This window comes from Stylophora pistillata, chromosome 3, assembly GCF_964205215.1.
Source record: "Stylophora pistillata chromosome 3, jaStyPist1.2, whole genome shotgun sequence".
NCBI classification, from domain to species: domain Eukaryota; kingdom Metazoa; phylum Cnidaria; class Anthozoa; order Scleractinia; family Pocilloporidae; genus Stylophora; species Stylophora pistillata.
This window is the reverse complement of record NC_142521.1, coordinates 30,641,255-30,660,178: the sequence shown is the minus strand read 5'-3', so window position 1 is coordinate 30,660,178 and position 18,924 is coordinate 30,641,255. Positions and strand designations below refer to the sequence as shown.

Genomic DNA, 18,924 nt, shown 5'->3' with positions numbered 1-18,924 from the left:
ATGGTACAGAATACTGGCTCCGCATTGGTTAAAACCATACGAGCGATTATTACTACTAGCATCCTTAGTACCAATAGGAAAGTCGTAGTTTCGACTCCTAGTGGGAGGACTCCAAGTTAATTTTTCCAAGTAAGCCTGTGTTTTTCACTGAATAACATCATCCTTCAGCTTAATCCATAGTTAACTTGGCAGAAAGCTTTTATTCTATTTTTTCATACGAAGGCTTTCTCACCGTCCATTTTTTTTGGGGATGTTTATTTTTCGCAACAAGAGTTGCTGATAAGGTGAGGAAAGCGAGATTGCACCCAACTGAGACGCACTCTTGGTTTGGCAACGGACAGTTTTTTTTGCACAGTTTCGCCTATAATTCCCTCGTAAACCTTTTGCGGTAATACGAATCATCCTCAATTAAACATTGAATTGACATGAAGTTGTTACATTTGAATAGGAAACTTTTGCTGGAATTTACTTTACTGCAATTGAGTGCAATTCCACGCAACTCTGGCTGAACCTGTGAAGAAGTGAACCAGCTATTAATTGCAGCGAGCAAATGTGGTCCAAAGAATAGCATCTAAGGGAAGCTTATTAGTTCTTAAATACGCTTCCTCGACGACTGTACCAATTCGGCAGGACTTAACATATTTCTCACAAACTAATAACCAAACTTCACGAGCAAATCAGATGGAGTGGGTGAGTAAGTGAATATATAAGGTCTCTTATTTGCTTCAAAAGCATCCTTGGAAGGGGCACTTCTCGGGAATGTGTCGTAATCCTAACTCGAATTGCCACAGCCAATCAGGGGATAGGTTAACAATTCAAAAAGCCAATGAAAACTAAAAGTGGGCGAACCAAAACGAGGGGAAACGCAGACAACCAAGTCATGGCTGGCTTTTGTTTGAATCTGATTGGTTGAGGGTGAGAGATTTTCTTGACCACTCACCATGGGGTGGTTTATCAAGCTTTGGTCAGGGTACCTTCAACACTCAATTATAAATTTCCCTATCTCGAGCAGATGCGATTAAAAGTGGCAACTGGACATATGCGAAAAAAATCTAGTCTTAAGCGCAGACCTAAGGAATGTAAGGCAGGCTCAAGCTGAACACCTTAATTATCACAAATGATGTTGACACCTTGTGTTCGGACTTTCGCCTTATGGGTTAAACCGCTGACGAAATTTTAAAGACTTTTAATTTTTAAGACTTCTAATTCCAATAAAGTTGAATCATTTCAAAAAAAGGAAAAAAAAGGCAATTCCGTTTTTTTTTCTTTTTTTCATTTTAGTCTAGGTGGAGCCTCGATTTCAAATTTATCAACACGGCTTTCCTAAGAGCTCTCAACTTCCAGCAATACAAAAATGGGTTTATAGCAGCATTTGCCAGAATAAGAGTTGTGGTGATGTAATAAGCTCCTTCTACAGTTTTGGAGAAACCGAGAATGAGATAAGCCACAAGAACGCACACAAATGGTGCAAAAAAAATCCAGTAAAAACACACAATGTAGAGAACAGCCAGAGTGATTTTCTTGTACTTTGCAAGGTCAAAGCTCTGAGCGTGTCGATTATCTGCCGGAGTTAGCTTAAGACTCTGTTGTTTTATATAACGATGGATTTGATAGTAAGTCGCTGTAAGAATCACGAGGCTTAAAAACATGAATGGAACATGGATGGCTGTAAATGTCTTGTTGTCCAAACTAACGAAGCGAAGAATTTCCAATGTTACCAACGACAACCAGAAACTAGTCACCGCCATGAAAACACGTTTGACTGTGACCACCGAACGATGGCGTGTTCCTAAACGAAGCACAAGATACCGTTCAACACTCAGCAAAGCTAAAATGCTGACGGACATTCCACTGAACAACCAACCCAGGCACTCCTTCACGACATCCAACTGACAAGCAGTTGAAAATTGTCTTCGTAATTTAGCAGCGAACGATGCCATTGCTACCGGTTGAGCGAGGAATCCAGTGAGTGAATCTGCCATCGCTGCGCAACTCAGCAGCAAAAAAGAAGGCTTGTGAAGCGAGGGTGTTTTTAAAGTTGTTATCGCCACGACGCCATTACCAAGCGCTGCAGGAATAAATGAAACAGAATGAAGAACAAAGCAGGCAAGAATCAACGAATCGAACTGCTCCGAGGGTTCAGACGTAGTGTCTAGGAAAAAACATGTCGTTAAAGTAGCAGAGGTGTTATTCATCATTGCGCTAACGTGAGCACTGAAAAAATGATCAGTCTTGTTATTAATAAATCAAGTTGAAAATATATATTCGGGAAAACTGAACAAACAAGGCCAGTGGAATCTAATACAAGCCTGTTCGTGATTGACACCATGGTTTGAGCAGGTGCAAGGCAGCTTGAACAATTTAGAAAATGTATTTTGGGTGTCCTACTGTCGAAATTAATGTGACAGCCTATGGAAAAACAAAATCATGAATAAAAAAAAAGGTACCAGGAATCCAAAACTCAATTTACTCATCTCCGGCTTGCTAAAATCTACTTCTCTTCCATTGAATATTAATCCCAACAGATTACTTCAACTGACACTTGGCGATAATTGTTGTTTGTCGATCAACATTGCGCCTTCTTGAAGCAGTTTTCTTTTTTTCAAGGGGTTTCTAACTTCGTCGGGGGGAAAATTGATGAACACAAAGTAACAATTTTAGAATTATTTCTGATGCGGATCAAAAGCCCTGTCTGTCCGGGAGCCTCTGAGAATCCATATCAGTATCATATGATGTAGAGGCAGTGTATATGACAGATATTCTCGTTTCAGTTTATTTGTTAGGAGATCGAAAACAGTATTAAGCCCACGTATCTTAAAGCAATCTTCCGGAAAAAATCACCTGCCTCCAGGTAAGAGTTGTCGGCGGCGTAAGTATCGTTAAGAAAAAGCTCTTTTTTTTGAAGCGCCAATTACAAACAGTAGTGAATAATTTAAGAGCTAGTCCTTTTTCTTGTTCACAAATATGCCGCACAAAACGCTATGCTGTACATTAATCATTGGTAACCTCCGCGTAATTTTTGGAATAGCAAAGCCATTTCATGATCTTTGGGTTCGTTTCAAACCCAATGGGCTCAAGAACTGATTTGTCTCTATAAATAATCTTGCATTTGCGTTTACGAAGTATTCTTTGAATTGGACAGGGATCTTCCCTTCTATTTACTAGAGCAATTTCCTAGTTCTGATCGAATGATGTCAAAGGCCCTTTTTGTTTGTGGGAAATTACTTTGCATAATCAATATTTTCGAATTCTATGACAGCTATGGTTCCGGAAAATACACGAAAACCTCTTACGGTTCAATAAAAGTCAAAGCTTTTTCCGTTATGAAAAAAAACTCTGCAAGAAAGATCTTCAGCACGTTTTACACTCAGTTATAAAAGCAGCAAGTGTCGAACCCAATCTATTGACCGGTCTTTATCTATCGTCTGAGGGGGAGGGGGTGTGGTTCGGAGAATTTTAATTGAGTAACGGGTGGGAAAGTCGAAATTAAAATCATTTGAGCATGCCTTACGTTTGTAATGGAGAGGGAGTTGGACTTATTCCTACGTAAAACTACCTTTCATAAGAAAACTTACCTTTGGGAATTGCAAACAAAGGCTAAGAATCAACAAAAGCATACTTCATTTTTTCTGACTACTAAAACCTAGAAGTTAAAAGTGGCTGAACAGAAGTCATTATATCTTCTGAAAACTGTCGTGGCAGTGAGTTCGCAAGTGAATTGGTACCCAGACCTTCGCGACCCAGCTGGAGATCAGATTTCCGTTCATGTACGTAGTTTTTCAGTGGGTGAGGTACTCCAACACTCGAGATAATCGAGCTTCCAATTCCAGTATGATGAGAAGCTACGGAAATGATAACGAAATAAACTCAAACTTCGATCCCATTTATCCGTAACAAAGTTTCCACATTCCTCATACATGTTTATTCCAATTTATATCTACAAAATTTGAAAAGGCATAGTTAGTAGAGGGGACTGGTTAGGAAACGCGGCAAACTTCAAAGGACCGGCCTATTGTCTGTCCTCTGAGCTTCGCTTGAACGTCACGTGACCAACGACCCTGCACAGAACCAAAACAACATGGAGGACATGAACGACTTATTTTTCTTCGGCGACGATTTTGATGCCATATTGGAAACTTTGGAAAACGAGGAAGAATTACAAGAGCACTTTGTCGAAGCAGCTGACTCTGTACGTCTTTCAGAAGCCTTTAAAACGTTATTTTCGCCCAAAAACTTTGTAGTTATTGATGCCCTTAGCAATGGCATCGGTCGTAGTACAACAACATATTTTTTTTTACTGAAAGTCTTTCGATTTTTCGGTTCAATATGAAGAGGGAATTGTTTGCGAGTTGTGCCAAAAGAAATGTAAGACTAAGGCTGGATTAAAAAGACAAGACAATAAAGCATAAGGAGGAACAAGCGCGGTGAAATCAACCGACTCAAGAAGCCAAATTCACTGCTGAAGACTTCGAAGCGTTATCAATGAAAGCACGAGATAAAAAAATTGAAAGAAAATCTACCCTCAAAGCGTAAAAGAAGAGCTACGAAGATATACGATTGCCTGGGATGAAGAAAATATGAACTTCTCAGAAGAAGAATCCATGTATATGCGTTTGGTTAAAACTGAAAATGCAGAACAATTTTACTCGAAGTACTATTCAAGAATAGGCCTCAATTCAACAAAGATTTTTGTGGGGTTGTCAAGTAATGCGGCAACATTGCTTAGTACCAAAGTGGCTGATTGTTTGATAGCTCACAGCAAACAGGAAGATGAATCACCAAATCCCAATATCCCTACTAAACTGTGTAATAGAGAAATGGCAGGGTTACAATATATTGGAGGATATGTACTGCACAAGCTTTATAGCAAGGTGAACAATGTATATAATCCCACAGCACATACTGAACAAACAGCTTCAATACTGAAAGCTGGCAAAGCAGAAGATTTGCATGTTGCAGGCAGTCAAAAACTAATTTCATCTTTAAACCGAGGTGGACTTTGGGTTATTTCTAAACAAGCTCAAACAATTTTTAAGAGAATAGAACATAATTTTAGGATTCTGACCACAGAAAGTCTCCAGCTGAAGATTGACAATGTTAAGATAGAATCCAAATAAGCTTGTGATGTTCAATTGGTCTAAGCATATAACACCATGTTGTTGGACTCAGACACGGTGGTAGATAACAGCATTGCAAAAGATGTTTTAGACAGCATTATTCATTTATATGTTACTGTACGGTGTTTTTTACTGGCCAAAGATGTTATACAGAAACACAAAATTCAATGTAAACAAATGAAGACAGAAACACTACGAAAGGAAATTTGTAGAGCCAGCAAAGAACAAGAAAGGCAGATATAGTTAGAATTAAGAGCCTGCCACAATTTGTCAATAAGTAATTTATTACAAAAGTTTAATTTGGTAGCTACAACCTGCAACATATTAAATATTACTCATTATAGATTATTTTATAGACAAAATGAGTATAAAGGCTATATGGTTAAACTATTTAACATAGAGTAACTTATTTATTTTCAGCCAGTCTTCTCGGCAATTCTTGTATTCTGAGTTTCGCGGCGTACCCTGGCTCCAGAGGTTTCTCTTTTTTTTCTCCTTTTTCTCCCTGTTTACAATCCTTTCGAGCTGCGAAGCAGCGAGATTCGCCGAGCTGCGTCCAATCTCGCTGCTTCGCAGCCCGAAAGGATTGTAAACAGGGAGAAAAAGAGAAACCTCTGGAGCCAGGGTATTCGCGGCGCCGGTAGCTTCCAGATTCCAATTCCTTTACTTCTCCTACACGTTCCACAGCCAAATACTGAATAATTTTCACCTGGCATCATGTCCACTGACTTGATTAATGTTTTTAGCTATACTTTGAAGGTAAGATGTCGCTCGATCACGGAGAAAATCCAAAAACTTAAACGCTACGTGACTGTCGAAACAAGCCCGCGGCGCCATTTTGGATTTATGTGTGCAGGGTCATTGTCACGTGACCTCGATAAAATCGAACAATAACCTATCCGACTGAAGTTTGCCGCGTTTCCTAACCAGTCCCCTCTACTAAGTATGGAAAAGGGAAGTTTAGAGATTTATTACATCCATTTTGAAATCAGTGGTGGTCCCTGTAATCTGATTGACTCTAATTGGTGCGATTTATTCCCAAATCGCACCATTGTTTGCTCTAAATCACGTCATTTTACACTTGACTGAGTTCTTGACACATGACGTTAAAGTCTCTCTGTTTTGCATACAAAATAAGATGTAAAAGCGTTTTGCGGTTCCGCTTTTTATTTAAAATTAAAACCGGCTCAGTGCTGCATCAGTGAAACGTTTGAATTGACCAAGTCCTGTATTTGGGCGATTTCAAAATGGATATAATAAAGTGGTAACTGAACCTCGTGTAGTGCAATTTTGGTCTGAAATCATACTTGTGATTTCAAATCGAACTCACGCTGCGCACTCGTTCGATTTGAAATCAAGCGTATGATTTCAGCCCAAATTGCACTCCACTCAGTTCAATTACCATTATATTAACACTATGATAAAACTTCCCTGAGAGAAAAGAAAAGAAAAAAAATATATATATATATATATATTTATAAATAAATAGAATAAATGTTTGAAAAAAAAATTTGCCTTGAGCGGGATCCCGCTCAGGGAAAATTTTCTTTTCAAACATTTATTCTATTTAAGTATGATTACTTGGAGTGTACAGGGTCAGGGTTCCCTCGCATACAGAATTTATATATATAAACACCTGACGAGAGAGGACTTTTCCTTTCGAAACAGATCTGTAGTATCAAGTTTTAATTTTTATTTTCCTAAATAATCGTATATATATAACTATATATATAAAGTGTGACTTGATTTTCGTAGAACAGTGCTCAATACATAGAAGTAGAGCGAAGTATATATTGTGGGAGGAAAAAGACAAGTAAACTACAAGTTCATCCCTGATGAGTGGGCGACCACGAAACAGGCTTGTAGGGATGAACTTGTAGTTTACTTGTCTTTTTCCTCCCACAATATATAACTATATATATATATATATATATATATATATATAACTATATACAGAATAAAAATTTAAATCATATTATAAAAAAAGTTTAGTAATTCATAGTTTTAAAAACGATTTAAGTCTTAATTTAAAAAGTTCAAGGTTTCCCGCTTCAACAATGTTCTTGGCTTAACTGCTCCAATCTCTAATCACTCTAACAAAAAATAAATGTTTATAACAGTTGATTCTGGTTGATTTTGAAAAAAGTTTATATGAGTGGTTGGCTCTAGTGGAATTGACTTTTGCGAATTCAAAATATTCCTAAAAATCAAGTTGGGACAAACCAAACACAATCTTGTAGCATTCCACTAGTGAGAAATATGTTCTACGAGTGGACAACAATGGCCAATTTAATTGGTTACATCGGTCCACGTAGGGCATATCGCCTCTTTTCTGCCTCAGAGCTTATCTTGACGCACGTCTTTGCACCTTCTCAATTGCGTGGATATCTTTGACCAGGTAAGGATTCCAGACTGGTACAGCGTACTCTAAAAGAGGTCTAACCAATGATTTGTAAAGCAGTGAAAAGGTTCTTGTATTAGCTGTGCCAACAGACCGTTGTATAAGCCCTAGGACCTGATTGGCCTTGTTCACCAAGGTGCTGATATGTTCACTACAGGATAGATCTTTTGATATTATAACTCCAAGATCTTTAAAACTTTTAACATCCTTTAAGTTCGTACCTCAATGTGTGCAGTCCGTAATCGATTTTTCATGGGAATGCGTCATACGTATTGCTTCACACTTTTCCTCGTTGAAACGTAGTTGCCAAGTTTTCGCCCAGTGACCGAGGCTATCAAGATCAGCTACTTTAAATGAACAATAAAAAAGTCTTTGTTGGGTATCCTACTTATCATGGTTGCTATTTGAATGACGTCGTTAGTCTTTTTTTTTTTTTTTTTTTCGATAAAATAAAAAAATGAGGGAGGGGGGAGTAGATTATGATGGAATGATAGAGTGAGGGGGAATTCTTACATAGGGATGAGTCTATAAGTCGAGGGGTTTATTTGCAAGGGGGGTTAATTACACTGATTTTTTCTTAATTAATTTACGTGCCTCTGGGGACGGAGCTATGTCAGGGAGGGCTTTGCACCTTGTTTCAAGCGCTCATTTAGTAAGATAGAAAAAATGAAATAAGAGAACAAGAGGAGACTGTATTTGACATTCGACGGTTTTAATCATGCGACTTTGACGGCTTACGATTCAGCCAAGGTGCCAGGTACTAGTCTCATGCCCAGACCTTTCACAGTTACAGTTACACGGTAGGATCTGGGCACGAGGTTAGTTAAATACTTAGAATATTTAAGTAATTTTCGATGCATGTGCAAAGCCGCTTTCGGTTGAGAACTAACTGATGTATGGCATTGATAAGATGGCTTGATGATCAGGGTAATAATGTTCCCAAACAGAAGTCACATCTGTCTATGAGAACTTCAACCCTAAGCAAGGTAAATTTCCTCTTTTTCAACAGAAAATAATAGCCTCTATTTGTTTTGAAAATATACAGATATTTGTTCGCGGACATAATCTGTCCGTTAACGGATGTTGACTTATCGGGGTGTCCTATGAACAAACAAATTTTTATATCTCCCTCATAACAAAAACAAACCTCTCCCAACTTGAACCAACTTTCCTCTCATTAGAAGCAAGATTTGAAAATTGGCAAGGGACCACGAGAGGCTGATTTTGCACCACGCGATATAAGTGGCCAATAAAAGCCGACAAAATATAATGTGTGGGTAATAACACGAGATATTCGCTTGGGGATATGAACTATCACGTGATGATTTCAGAACTATTGCGTGGAAAAATATCCTTGATGGATTATGGACCTGAACAACCTTATCATCGTTGCTGGTATCTGATATCAGTATTTGACGCTCACTGTGTCTTGATGTGAGAAAACTATGGAGTTTAAGAACTTATTTTGCCTGATTGGCCGGTAAATGATTATCTTAGCTGCTTAATCAAACGGAGGTTGCCTCATAAAATTCTGACAGTTTTCAAGCTTAAAAGAGCCGCTAGACAAAACTTACTCGAAAGTTCTTGTCGTGTGGTGATGAGGGAAATCGAAACGTGGGTTGTTTTATCAGACATCACATTTCTTTGTCTAGAGCTCAGGTGCCTCCTGATGACTACAACTTTTTAGACATCACTCATATTTGTCTGGGGGTTTTGCGGAAATTTTAAGAGTTTTTGAATATTTAAGCACCCCTTTTCGGTTTGTTGCTCTTGAGTTTAACACGAACGCAATTGGGAAGTGCTGAGAATTAAATATGAGATTTCAAGTTTGAAAATAGCCCGTGAATTTCATAATAATTATTGTGAATGAGTACAAACAGCAAGCCACTTTTGACAACAGAGTCGTAAATTACTGAAGATGCGGTTCATATGATGTACGTGTTTTATTCCTGACGGTTCTTTTTTCAAGTTTATCGCCGGTGATAAGGGTTCATATCGGATAAAAAAGAATTACCATGGCGGTGAATTATGCCATATGCGACCACAGTAATTCATTTTTATTACTTTCTCCAAATGAATTTTGAAACGTTGACAGCACTGTACATTACTCGACCATAATAAGTGCTTCGATTTTGCTTTGTGAATGAATGCACATGGAATGGTCGCATCACAATGAAAGCATGTACCATTCAAACGACCGATTTCATTTACAAAAGAGTATGGGTTCTCATCAAGGCAAATAAAGCTTAATTCAATTCACATTCATTTGTCGTAATGTTTGTTCAAGATCTTTTTTTTTTGGACCTCACCGACGTAGAACCAACCTGCTACAGAAAATATGAGCAAACAGTATCAGTTTTGAAGACTAATAAGTTAGTTCCGGTATGATATTTTTGGCGCATATTTACCTCTGTTCGTGTGGTGGTGCCCAGTCTGCGACGAGCTAACCCGGTTACCCCCGCTGCACAGAACTTCGATCAAAACACAGACATTCGCGGGCAGTCGAAAAGAAGCATGAATTTCTGCCTTGTTGGGTATTGATATGGCAGATCCTTCTTCAGTCGATTCAAGTGAAGTCCAGCCCTCAGTTACGAATGGGGAAAGCCCAGCTGAAGGAGAGAAAGAGTCCGTTACAGAAGACGCGTCCGTAAGCATACCGCGAAAATCAAGCGTTCTCAAAAAAGATGGGAGACCCTCGAAGCGATCCCTCCAAAAGTCTGTGTCGTTTATCGCTCGTCCGGAGGATAAACGAATCATAAACGGTGAGATGCCAAATATATTTTGCAGGCATTTGTCAAGTTAGTTACGTGAAAGACGTAAATGATTAATTTGTCGATTTTTACTGTAGCCGGGGATTGTTTGACCTTCATGCAGAATGGTTCAGAGTTGATGAAAATTCGCTCAAATTCAAGACAATACCAGAGATTCTTCTTTCTAGAGGAAGACTTAACGGGTTTACGCTGGCGGCCGTCTTCCAAGAAGCCTGAAAAAGCGAGGAGTAAGTATTCCGGTGTGCCCCTAATTTATATATTAATGTCCTATGTGACAATTTGTATTTTTGTGTATTTCCATTCCATTTCAGTCTACTAGCTGTCATGTGTTTTGTAACTCTTAATGAATCTGCATTTATGTTTGCGGGTAGTCCAGAAGGCAAATTATTCTCTGTAAACAATAGTTGGCGATAGGGTATTTTTGAGGTATTTACAAAACATTTCCCGTCACCGATTATACAGCTAGACATAGAAATTTCTTTAACTTTCACCTTGAAGTTGGATTTCTTGCTCGAGTTTCCTTGTATGGATTATCGCACAAGCGACTCTGTAAAGATATCTAATGAAAGGGTTCCGCGATTCGTATCCGGTAAATCCAAACGGATGTGTTGAATATGAAACTTTTTCCCTCTAACGACGCCACTTTAACATTTAAGCAATGAGTCTCGAGTTGGTAAATGCTTCTGTTGCTAGATTCAATCACAAGGCACTAGTTAAACTTCTTCCGTCACCTTGATGAAGTCTGTGCAATACAATAACAGCTTGGATGTAACTATCGTACCGAACGAAGTGCCATTAAAAAAACAAATTCGTAGTAGTTTTTATTCTTGACGATGAAGCAAGTTACGTTTTAAAGGACATAATCGAATCCTTTTCCACAGAAGTATGACCAGGGTAAACATTTATAAGGATATGGTATTTCTGTTGTCAATTTTTTGTATACTTAAAACTTTTCCTCAGTGCCTGCAGGCACAGACTAAATTTCCTGTATATCGATAAATATTATCGTCAAATCGAGAGCCCAAGCTCTCGAAAGTCAAAAGATTATTTCATCCGGATCCAAAACGATTTACGAGAAAAATGTTGCGAGTTAATAATATTGGAAACGAGAGTTAATATTTAAACCGCATCCAAGGTTTAAATCGAAGACATGATCGATTCGATGAATCACAAGTGTTTTTATGCAAATGATTTTCTTCTGTTACCGTACATTTACGGGTGTTTTTTTCAAATAAAACGTAGAATTAGCTGCTTATCGTATTTGTTTGCGAGGATGGACGAATCTATGGCGAAAGAAAGTCAAGATAATTCCAAAAAAACCGTCATCAGGACCTTACATAATTTATAATATCTATTTTATGAGCCTGTGTACACACCAGGTGACAAATAAGCTGGTAAAAAGTTAATTCTACAACTGTAATATGTAATTTTTATGTGCCAAGTTTGAAGGTCACAGGAAATTCCAGAAAGTCATAGGCTTTGAAAAAAATGAAACTCAAGAAGCTTTTATCAACAATTCTCTTTCTCTCTCGAGCGTTTTGACATCCATGCAAAACAGAAATATTAGACAAAATATTGAATGGTTATCTTGAGGTGTATTGTTGTGCCTCTGAGATGACTTGCTGTACAACCAATTTCAAAAATATGAATTTGAACATCAGGACATTGACCCCCAGCTGTCAAATGAAATGGAGTCCTCGACTGCAAGCTTGTCAGAATTTGCCACTAAATGGCAGCAGCAAGGAGCTGCAGTAACAAGTCCATTGTTAATTGCTGTGCTTACTCTTACAAGGCACATAATGTAATGCATTTTCTAACAGCTACCATACATTTAATGGATAAAAATTGAGTTCACTATCAGCCACAGAAGAAATTCTAAACAATATAAGGAAAACATTTTAATGACTAATTTCATTGCATTAATTAGTCCAATTTTAAGAGGTTCATGTTTCAGTTAGAATTTGTGTTTTTCCCTTTCTTTTTTGTGTCTTTTCAAATACCTTGGGTTTTGTTACACAAAGAGAAATTTCTAGTTACAGATTATTCTGTAAATTTTGAAATACATTAAAAGTCATTTAATAGTGAATTCTTAAAAAGTAAGTGACCTGAAAAATGATACCAAATTTTGCAGAACTGCAGTCAAACAGGACATTGTATGGGGGAGGGGAGGGGATGTGAGGGTCAAATACTCTAGTGGCCTGAGCGGTTTTGTTTTAATATGTGTGACACAGCAATTTGTTGTCAAAATCCTTGTCTTTTTGACAGACTGTCTTCCTCTTGATATGTTGTAAAAATTAAAACCAGCTCAAACCTTCGAGATACTCTGAGAAATGAAATGAGTGGCAGTATTTTGAAGCAGTTTTAAGATATCTTTTGCATCAACTGGTATCTTGGTGGGTCCTGGTGAGCTTGCCAAATAAATAACCAATTGGATTCAAGCATTCTCTAGGGACAAAATTATAAATTGTTATTAATAACCAGAAACAAAATGTCATAATTCTCAATTTTAATATTATCTTCATGGTGTCCATGAAAAGTTACAGGAGTTGTGGTAGAAAGGTTACCAGAAAACATACATGCTCATTAGATAGAAGATCTTTTTATTACAAAATGCAGTTTTTTTCACATCATACAATACAATACTTTATTTCAGAACAACATGCAAATACATAGTTATTAAGAAAAAGGAAACCCAGAGGTTGGCCCTATATCAAGGGTCTCCTATTTATGTAAAAAATCTTACAGAACTAGTTAATAAAAATATAAAAAAGTCAAATAAGAAACACCAAATATCAATTATAAAATGGCGATTCAATAAATATTCATATGTTTCTTCAATTTTGATTTAAACTCACAAACGTTAGGGCTGTCACAAAAATTAAATACATTAATAGGAAGATTATTCCAGGGTTTGACAATTCTGACAAAGAAAGAATTTTTGTAGCAGTTCAGTTTTGTGAGTTTGAGTTGTAGTTTATATGGGTGGTTAGATCCCGACTTAGTGTTTTTACAAAGTTCAAAATAGTCGCTGAAATTCAATCCATTTAGATTGAATACAGTTTTATAACACTCCACTAAGGAAAGGAAATCTCTCCTTTGTACTAAAGAGTTCCGTTTAAGAATTTTACACCTCTCCGTATATGCCATCTCTTGTCTTCTTTGGCCTAAAGCAATTCACGAGGCTCTTCTTTGTATCTTCTCAATTTCATCGATGTCTTTGATGAGGTGTGGTGACCACACTGGGCAGGCATATTCCAAGATTGGACGAACCAAGGTTTTGTACAAGTTTGAAAAAATATCTTTGTTTTTACTGCCTACTGTGCGTTTAAGTAAGCCAAAAACCTTATTTGCTTTGAGAACTATTTGTTCAACATGTTTTGACCATTTCAGATCACTAGTCATAATAACTCCAAGATCTTTGTAATTGGATACATTCCTCAACACTGTACTCGATTTATTGTACCATGTGAACTTTTTGTCTTTGTTATGTGTAATTCTCATGACTTCACATTTGGTAGAATTAAATAATATTTCATCTGCCAACGATCCACCCATAGGTCGAGGGTGGTCAGATCTATCTGTAAAGCAATAGAATCATCGATATTATTTATCTGTCGGTAGATTTTGGTATCGTCGGCAAATAATTTGGCAGTAGACGTGATGATGCCAGGTATTTCGTTCACATAAATAAGGAACATAACCGGTCCCAGTACTGAGCCTTGAGGGACACCAGATGTAACTGGTGACCAATCCAAGTACAATCCACGTACCATAACTCTTTGTTTTCGATTGGTTAAGAAGTTCTTGGACCACAGGTGCAGCTGCCCATCTATCCCGTACCCACTGAGTTTTAAAAGTAGGCGCTCATGAGGGACACTGTTGAACGCTTTTGACAGGTCCAGAAATATTACATCAGACACTTTAGACGAATTTCTTGTTAAGCACCAGTCATTATAACAGCTTAAAAGTTGTGACACTGTCGATCGGCCTTCCAGGTATCCAAATTGGCTTGGGTTTAGTAGTTGGTGTTCCGTCCAAAATGAGACAACTCTCGAATTTCACAATCTTCTCCGCCGTTTTACTGATGATAGATGTTAGCGAGACCTGGTGATAGTTTTCCTTTTTATATTTTGGTCCCTTTTTATAAATTGGAATAACGTGTGCAATTTTCCAGTCGTTGGGTAGTGAGCCGGATCGGAACGACTTGTTAAATAAGTTACAAAGTGACGAAGATATTTCCAATGCACATTCTTTTAGGATACGAGGCAATAATTTATCAGGACCTGGGGACTTGTGTATGTTTAGGTTTTTCAGATGTTTTTCCACTTCGCCAGGTGTACATAATACATTGAACAACTTTTCATTGAGAACATGATCAAATTCCGGAAGAGACTTTTGTTCTTGTGTAAATACTGATGCAAAATATGCGTTCATATGTTGTGCAATCTCCTGCATGATCCCCAGTAATTTCTACACTTCCATCTTTTAGGAACAATAGGTCGTTGGTTCCTTTTCTTATTGAACGCATGTAGTTCCAAAAAGGCTTGGAATTATTCTCTACCTGCAATTTATCTGCGAGTGCCTCAAGATGTCTCCATTTGGCTGAGTTGCATTTCTTTTTCAAAGAATTGTTCAAAGTATGATAGGCGACCCAGTGATTTTCATTGTTGGATTTTTTTGCTTTTTTGTAAAGGTGTTTCTTTTTCTTGCACAATTTAATTAAATCCTTCGTAATCCATGGAGCGATGTTTTTTCTTCTATGCCGGTACTTGGGAATACTTTCATATACCGCTGCAAAATAAAGATCTTTCCATGCTTCCCAGTTAGCATTTATGTCCTGTTGTTCTATTGTAAAGTACCAGGGTGAATAACTGAACAAAGATCTTAGATGATTCCAGTCTGCCTTTTTGAATGCATAATTTTCTTTAGTTGAGATCCGTTGTTGGTAGAGGCGAGTGTTTACGATGAATGTTTTTGAATTATGATCGGAGAATGGTTCACCGACTTCCAAGTTATTTATCAGGTCGATGTTAGTCGTTAGTACTAGGTCTAAAATGTTGTTCTCACGAGTAGGCTCGTCAACCATTTGATACAAGAAATGGTCTTGAACTATTTCAGACAGGAGGTAGTGATGCTCAGATGATTTAGTAGGATGGTTCGTAGACCAATCAAACTCGCTTAGGTTAAAATCTCCAGTAATGAGAAGATTTGTGGTTGTAATCGAAGAAAGGTATGACCGAAGGTCTTCTAGAGGCTTCAAGTCACTATTTGGCGGCCTGTAAAATGTGCCAATCGTTAATTTCCTCCCTCCGTCCATGATTATATCAACAAATAGTAACTCAGAAGGTAGATCTTGGTGTTCTCGTATTGAGGTGATTATGCCTTTCTTCGTCGCGATCAAAACACCACCGCCATGTCTAGCTCCATTGCTGGCACAGTCTTTTCGGTAGACAGTATAATCGCTACCGATAACTTCCTCACTTGTAATCGAACAGTCTAAATGCATCTCAGTTAGAACAACGATATCTGCTTGACTATTAGCCTGTTGCAATTGTAATTTGGCAACTTTGTTGACAATGCTCCTGGCGTTTGTGTAGAATACCTTCAACTTCGAAGTGTGATTCTGTCTTCGAAGTCGTGTCGTGCATTTAGGTATGTAACCGGGATTTATTTCAACATTAACCACTGTGTAGGATCTCGAAAACAGCTGGGTTATAAGGACAGGAGGCATTTGAATAGTATTTAAAATGCCTCAAGAGGAACTTTGAATGCTGGAGGCTCCTAAATTTTCGAAAGTTACCATGTGTAACGACAGCGGTAGCACCAACGTCTACATTTGCACTGAAAAATACTCGTGGCCAAGAAACGATCTTTCCTGATTGTGCACTATGGTAATAATGGTCGAAGAGGCCATTGTGCGGAGGCAAATTGCCCAAGGAGGCCAAGAATATCGCCAAGAAAGGTGTAGTCACGAGAGCACAACCTTCCTCCATAATTTATTCACGCGTCTGCATCATGCTTCCCTTACACATCTCAGTGATTTAAGAAGCTTGGTAAATGCAGCCTTAAATCATTCATGGCTGGTGTAAGGATGGAATGGTGTCTTTTTTTACAATACAGGTATTATTCTCGTTACAATATCAGGGGTGATATTGTAACGAGAAATTAAATGCCAGTCAATCATGGGTTTTTTTTTAAAGAGTTAGACCTAGTTAGTGGACACAATACTGGAAATATGGTTTTCAAGGGCAGACCTGTGTAACGTCAGAACTGTTTGTAGTAAAATTGTCATTAAAATGTTCTAGAACTGTCTTTCCATTATTTCATCTGTGTGTGTAATAATACCTAAGTCTGTAAGAGATCCGTCTACTTTGCATTTGTTTAATGTTTGTCTGTCTTTTTGTGCCCAGGAGTGTTTATGCAATAATGAGTTTGCCTCATTATTTGAAATTGTGGCATTAACTGGGATCACTATCAATGTGGAAGCTCTGTGTTTATCAATTAATAACAGCTGTCAAATGCATGATATAACCTGCTGAGTTAGGTTCATTGATAAATTATTCATTACATGCAAAAAAACCTTCAGCCAATTTAGTTCCACTCTATTTTATTAGGGTTGACAGAACATAAATTCTCGACCCTATTAAATAATAGGAAAGTGGCGAAATTGTAGGAAATATTGAATTCTGTATGGGTCAAAAAAAGGACACTTGTCTTTTGTTTAAATTTTGTGTCTAACAAAACAATTACCGGCATGGGAAAAGTTTAAAAAAATTATAACACCATTAGGAATTCAAATAGTTTATTAAAGAGAAAATCATGCTAAGAACATGAAGCCATACACCTAGCAGATATTTAGGTGTAATTGTTGCACATTAGCAAAAAGATCTTTGAATTCTGTATTAGGCAGCATTGCCATAATTTGAATGTTATTGTTCATGGCTATAAAGAATCAAAGATAACTCTGGCAGGTGATTCCATATTTTATGTCCTTCTGTTGTCAGAGAAATGTCACATGATGAAAAGTGTATGCAACTTGAAGCTTAAAATTTGCCTCACAGCTTGACTATTAGTAAATTTAAAGTTTTCGATAAGAAACAAATAAAAAAAAACCTTTTAAATGTGGTGTGGGGTGCACTACCCTAAACTAATCTGAGACAAACCCCCAGGGTGACCCATTTGCTTGCACCTCCTTTTCTGTTTGCTAAAATTGAATGTATGAAGTCCTCACAATGAATTTTGTTTCAACAGAATCTGGATAGATCTTCAAATTTACAGCTTTCTCATTGAAGGTGTTTTCTTCAATGATTGCTTCATATTTCTCTCTTTTTCCTAACATAGAGTCGCAGTGATAGTCAATACATTCTTCTTTTCAGTTTTATTGTACATGTTATGATCTGAATTGTTTGTTTACAACATTATACATCCTATTTTGTGGCCAGCCAGTGACAAATTTTATATGGTATTCAAATTTCTAAATCAAACTGTTAATTTCAAAAATTAAACTTTTGAAGGCAAGGTTATCTGTCCCTGTGCATAATTTTTCTGAATGTTTCAGACTCTAACTGAACCTGATAACTCATAGTCTCCTCTCACAGCCGTTCTTTGTCTTGGGATCCCTGTGTCTCCCTCCCCACAAACAGCTGCTCCTGTTGACCAAACATTCCATTCCCTTTGTTTCCTTCAACCAATGAGCGTTGAGCAGTTGTTTAGGACCCGCAAATCAGGAAGCGAAAAGTTGCACGCAAGTTTACCAGGGAACATCTCTCAAAACTTCTCCAAATTTCATGTTTGTAGAGCTAAATATGTCATTATTTTTCAATTTTTATGGGTGATACCCCAAAGAAAGTAACTTGCTGCAATTTATCTGGATGTTTCCTGTGTACGTCAACAGTTTCAACTAAAGAAATAGTTAGAATCTACTGAAGATCGGCTGATGTAGCGAGCGTCATAAGTTTAGCACTGGGTATAAACTTGGAAGCTTTCAACATTTATTTGATTTCTATTTGATATATATGTCTCAAATGCTACAGAAAAGTTACCAAGATTAAGAAATTAGAAAACGATCTCCAAGAGCTAAAAAATGAACTGAAAGCTGATTGCATTCAAGATCACTGGTGAAAAGACTTCAACCATCACTTGACAGTGACTCGAACGCAAAGCGACCTTTTTGTAGCGAAAGCTCTCGATTTCACTGGCCCTAGCACATGTACTTCTCTGCCTCCAAGTCCTAGAGTTGAACCGCTAGTATCTCTACCTTGTACGCCGTGATCTTCTAGTGCATCAGCTATACTGCTACCTACTCTACCCATCAGTCCAATAAACACTGAGAAATCGCCACATGTTCACACAACAAAGCTTGCAGCTCCAGTATAGTCTACTTCTACTCCAAAGCCAAGGCCGACCGAACCTAAAGTCAGCTTGTGCATGGAATACCCAAGCAAAACTATCAATAAGAAACTTGGTCTAGACGTGGAAGCTATTGCCAAGGCTTTGGCTCAAGGACCCCCCTCAAGATTTGTTAAATGCAGCTTTAAAGTCGAAGTCGATGCACAAGCATATTTTTCACCCAAGGGTCTTACGTATTGTCTCTGGAGAAATAACTGGGCTTTGCCCATTAAAAAAACCGTCATTG

At 37.7% G+C, this 18,924-nt stretch overlaps 1 protein-coding gene and 1 long non-coding RNA gene across 3 annotated transcripts in view; one reads left to right on the top strand and one right to left on the bottom strand.

The window, feature by feature from the left end:
* Positions 1-2,743: 2,743 nt before the first annotated feature.
* On the bottom strand, positions 2,744-10,065 carry LOC148735584 (uncharacterized). Its single transcript, XR_015998998.1, has 3 exons — positions 9,927-10,065; positions 7,740-7,865; positions 2,744-3,842 (listed from the first exon to the last, which is right to left on the bottom strand). It is a non-coding gene; the product is annotated as an uncharacterized LOC148735584 (long non-coding RNA).
* Positions 9,933-18,924, top strand: part of LOC111323355 (inactive phospholipase C-like protein 1) — a 33,411-nt gene continuing 24,419 nt past the window's right edge. For both annotated transcript variants that reach the window (XM_088754193.1, XM_088754191.1), the window contains exons 1-2: positions 9,933-10,280; positions 10,367-10,516. In XM_088754193.1, coding sequence (XP_088610319.1) covers positions 10,061-10,280; positions 10,367-10,516 — 370 coding nt within the window. In that variant the 5' untranslated portion in view covers positions 9,933-10,060. The remainder of the gene's footprint in view (positions 10,281-10,366; positions 10,517-18,924) is intronic.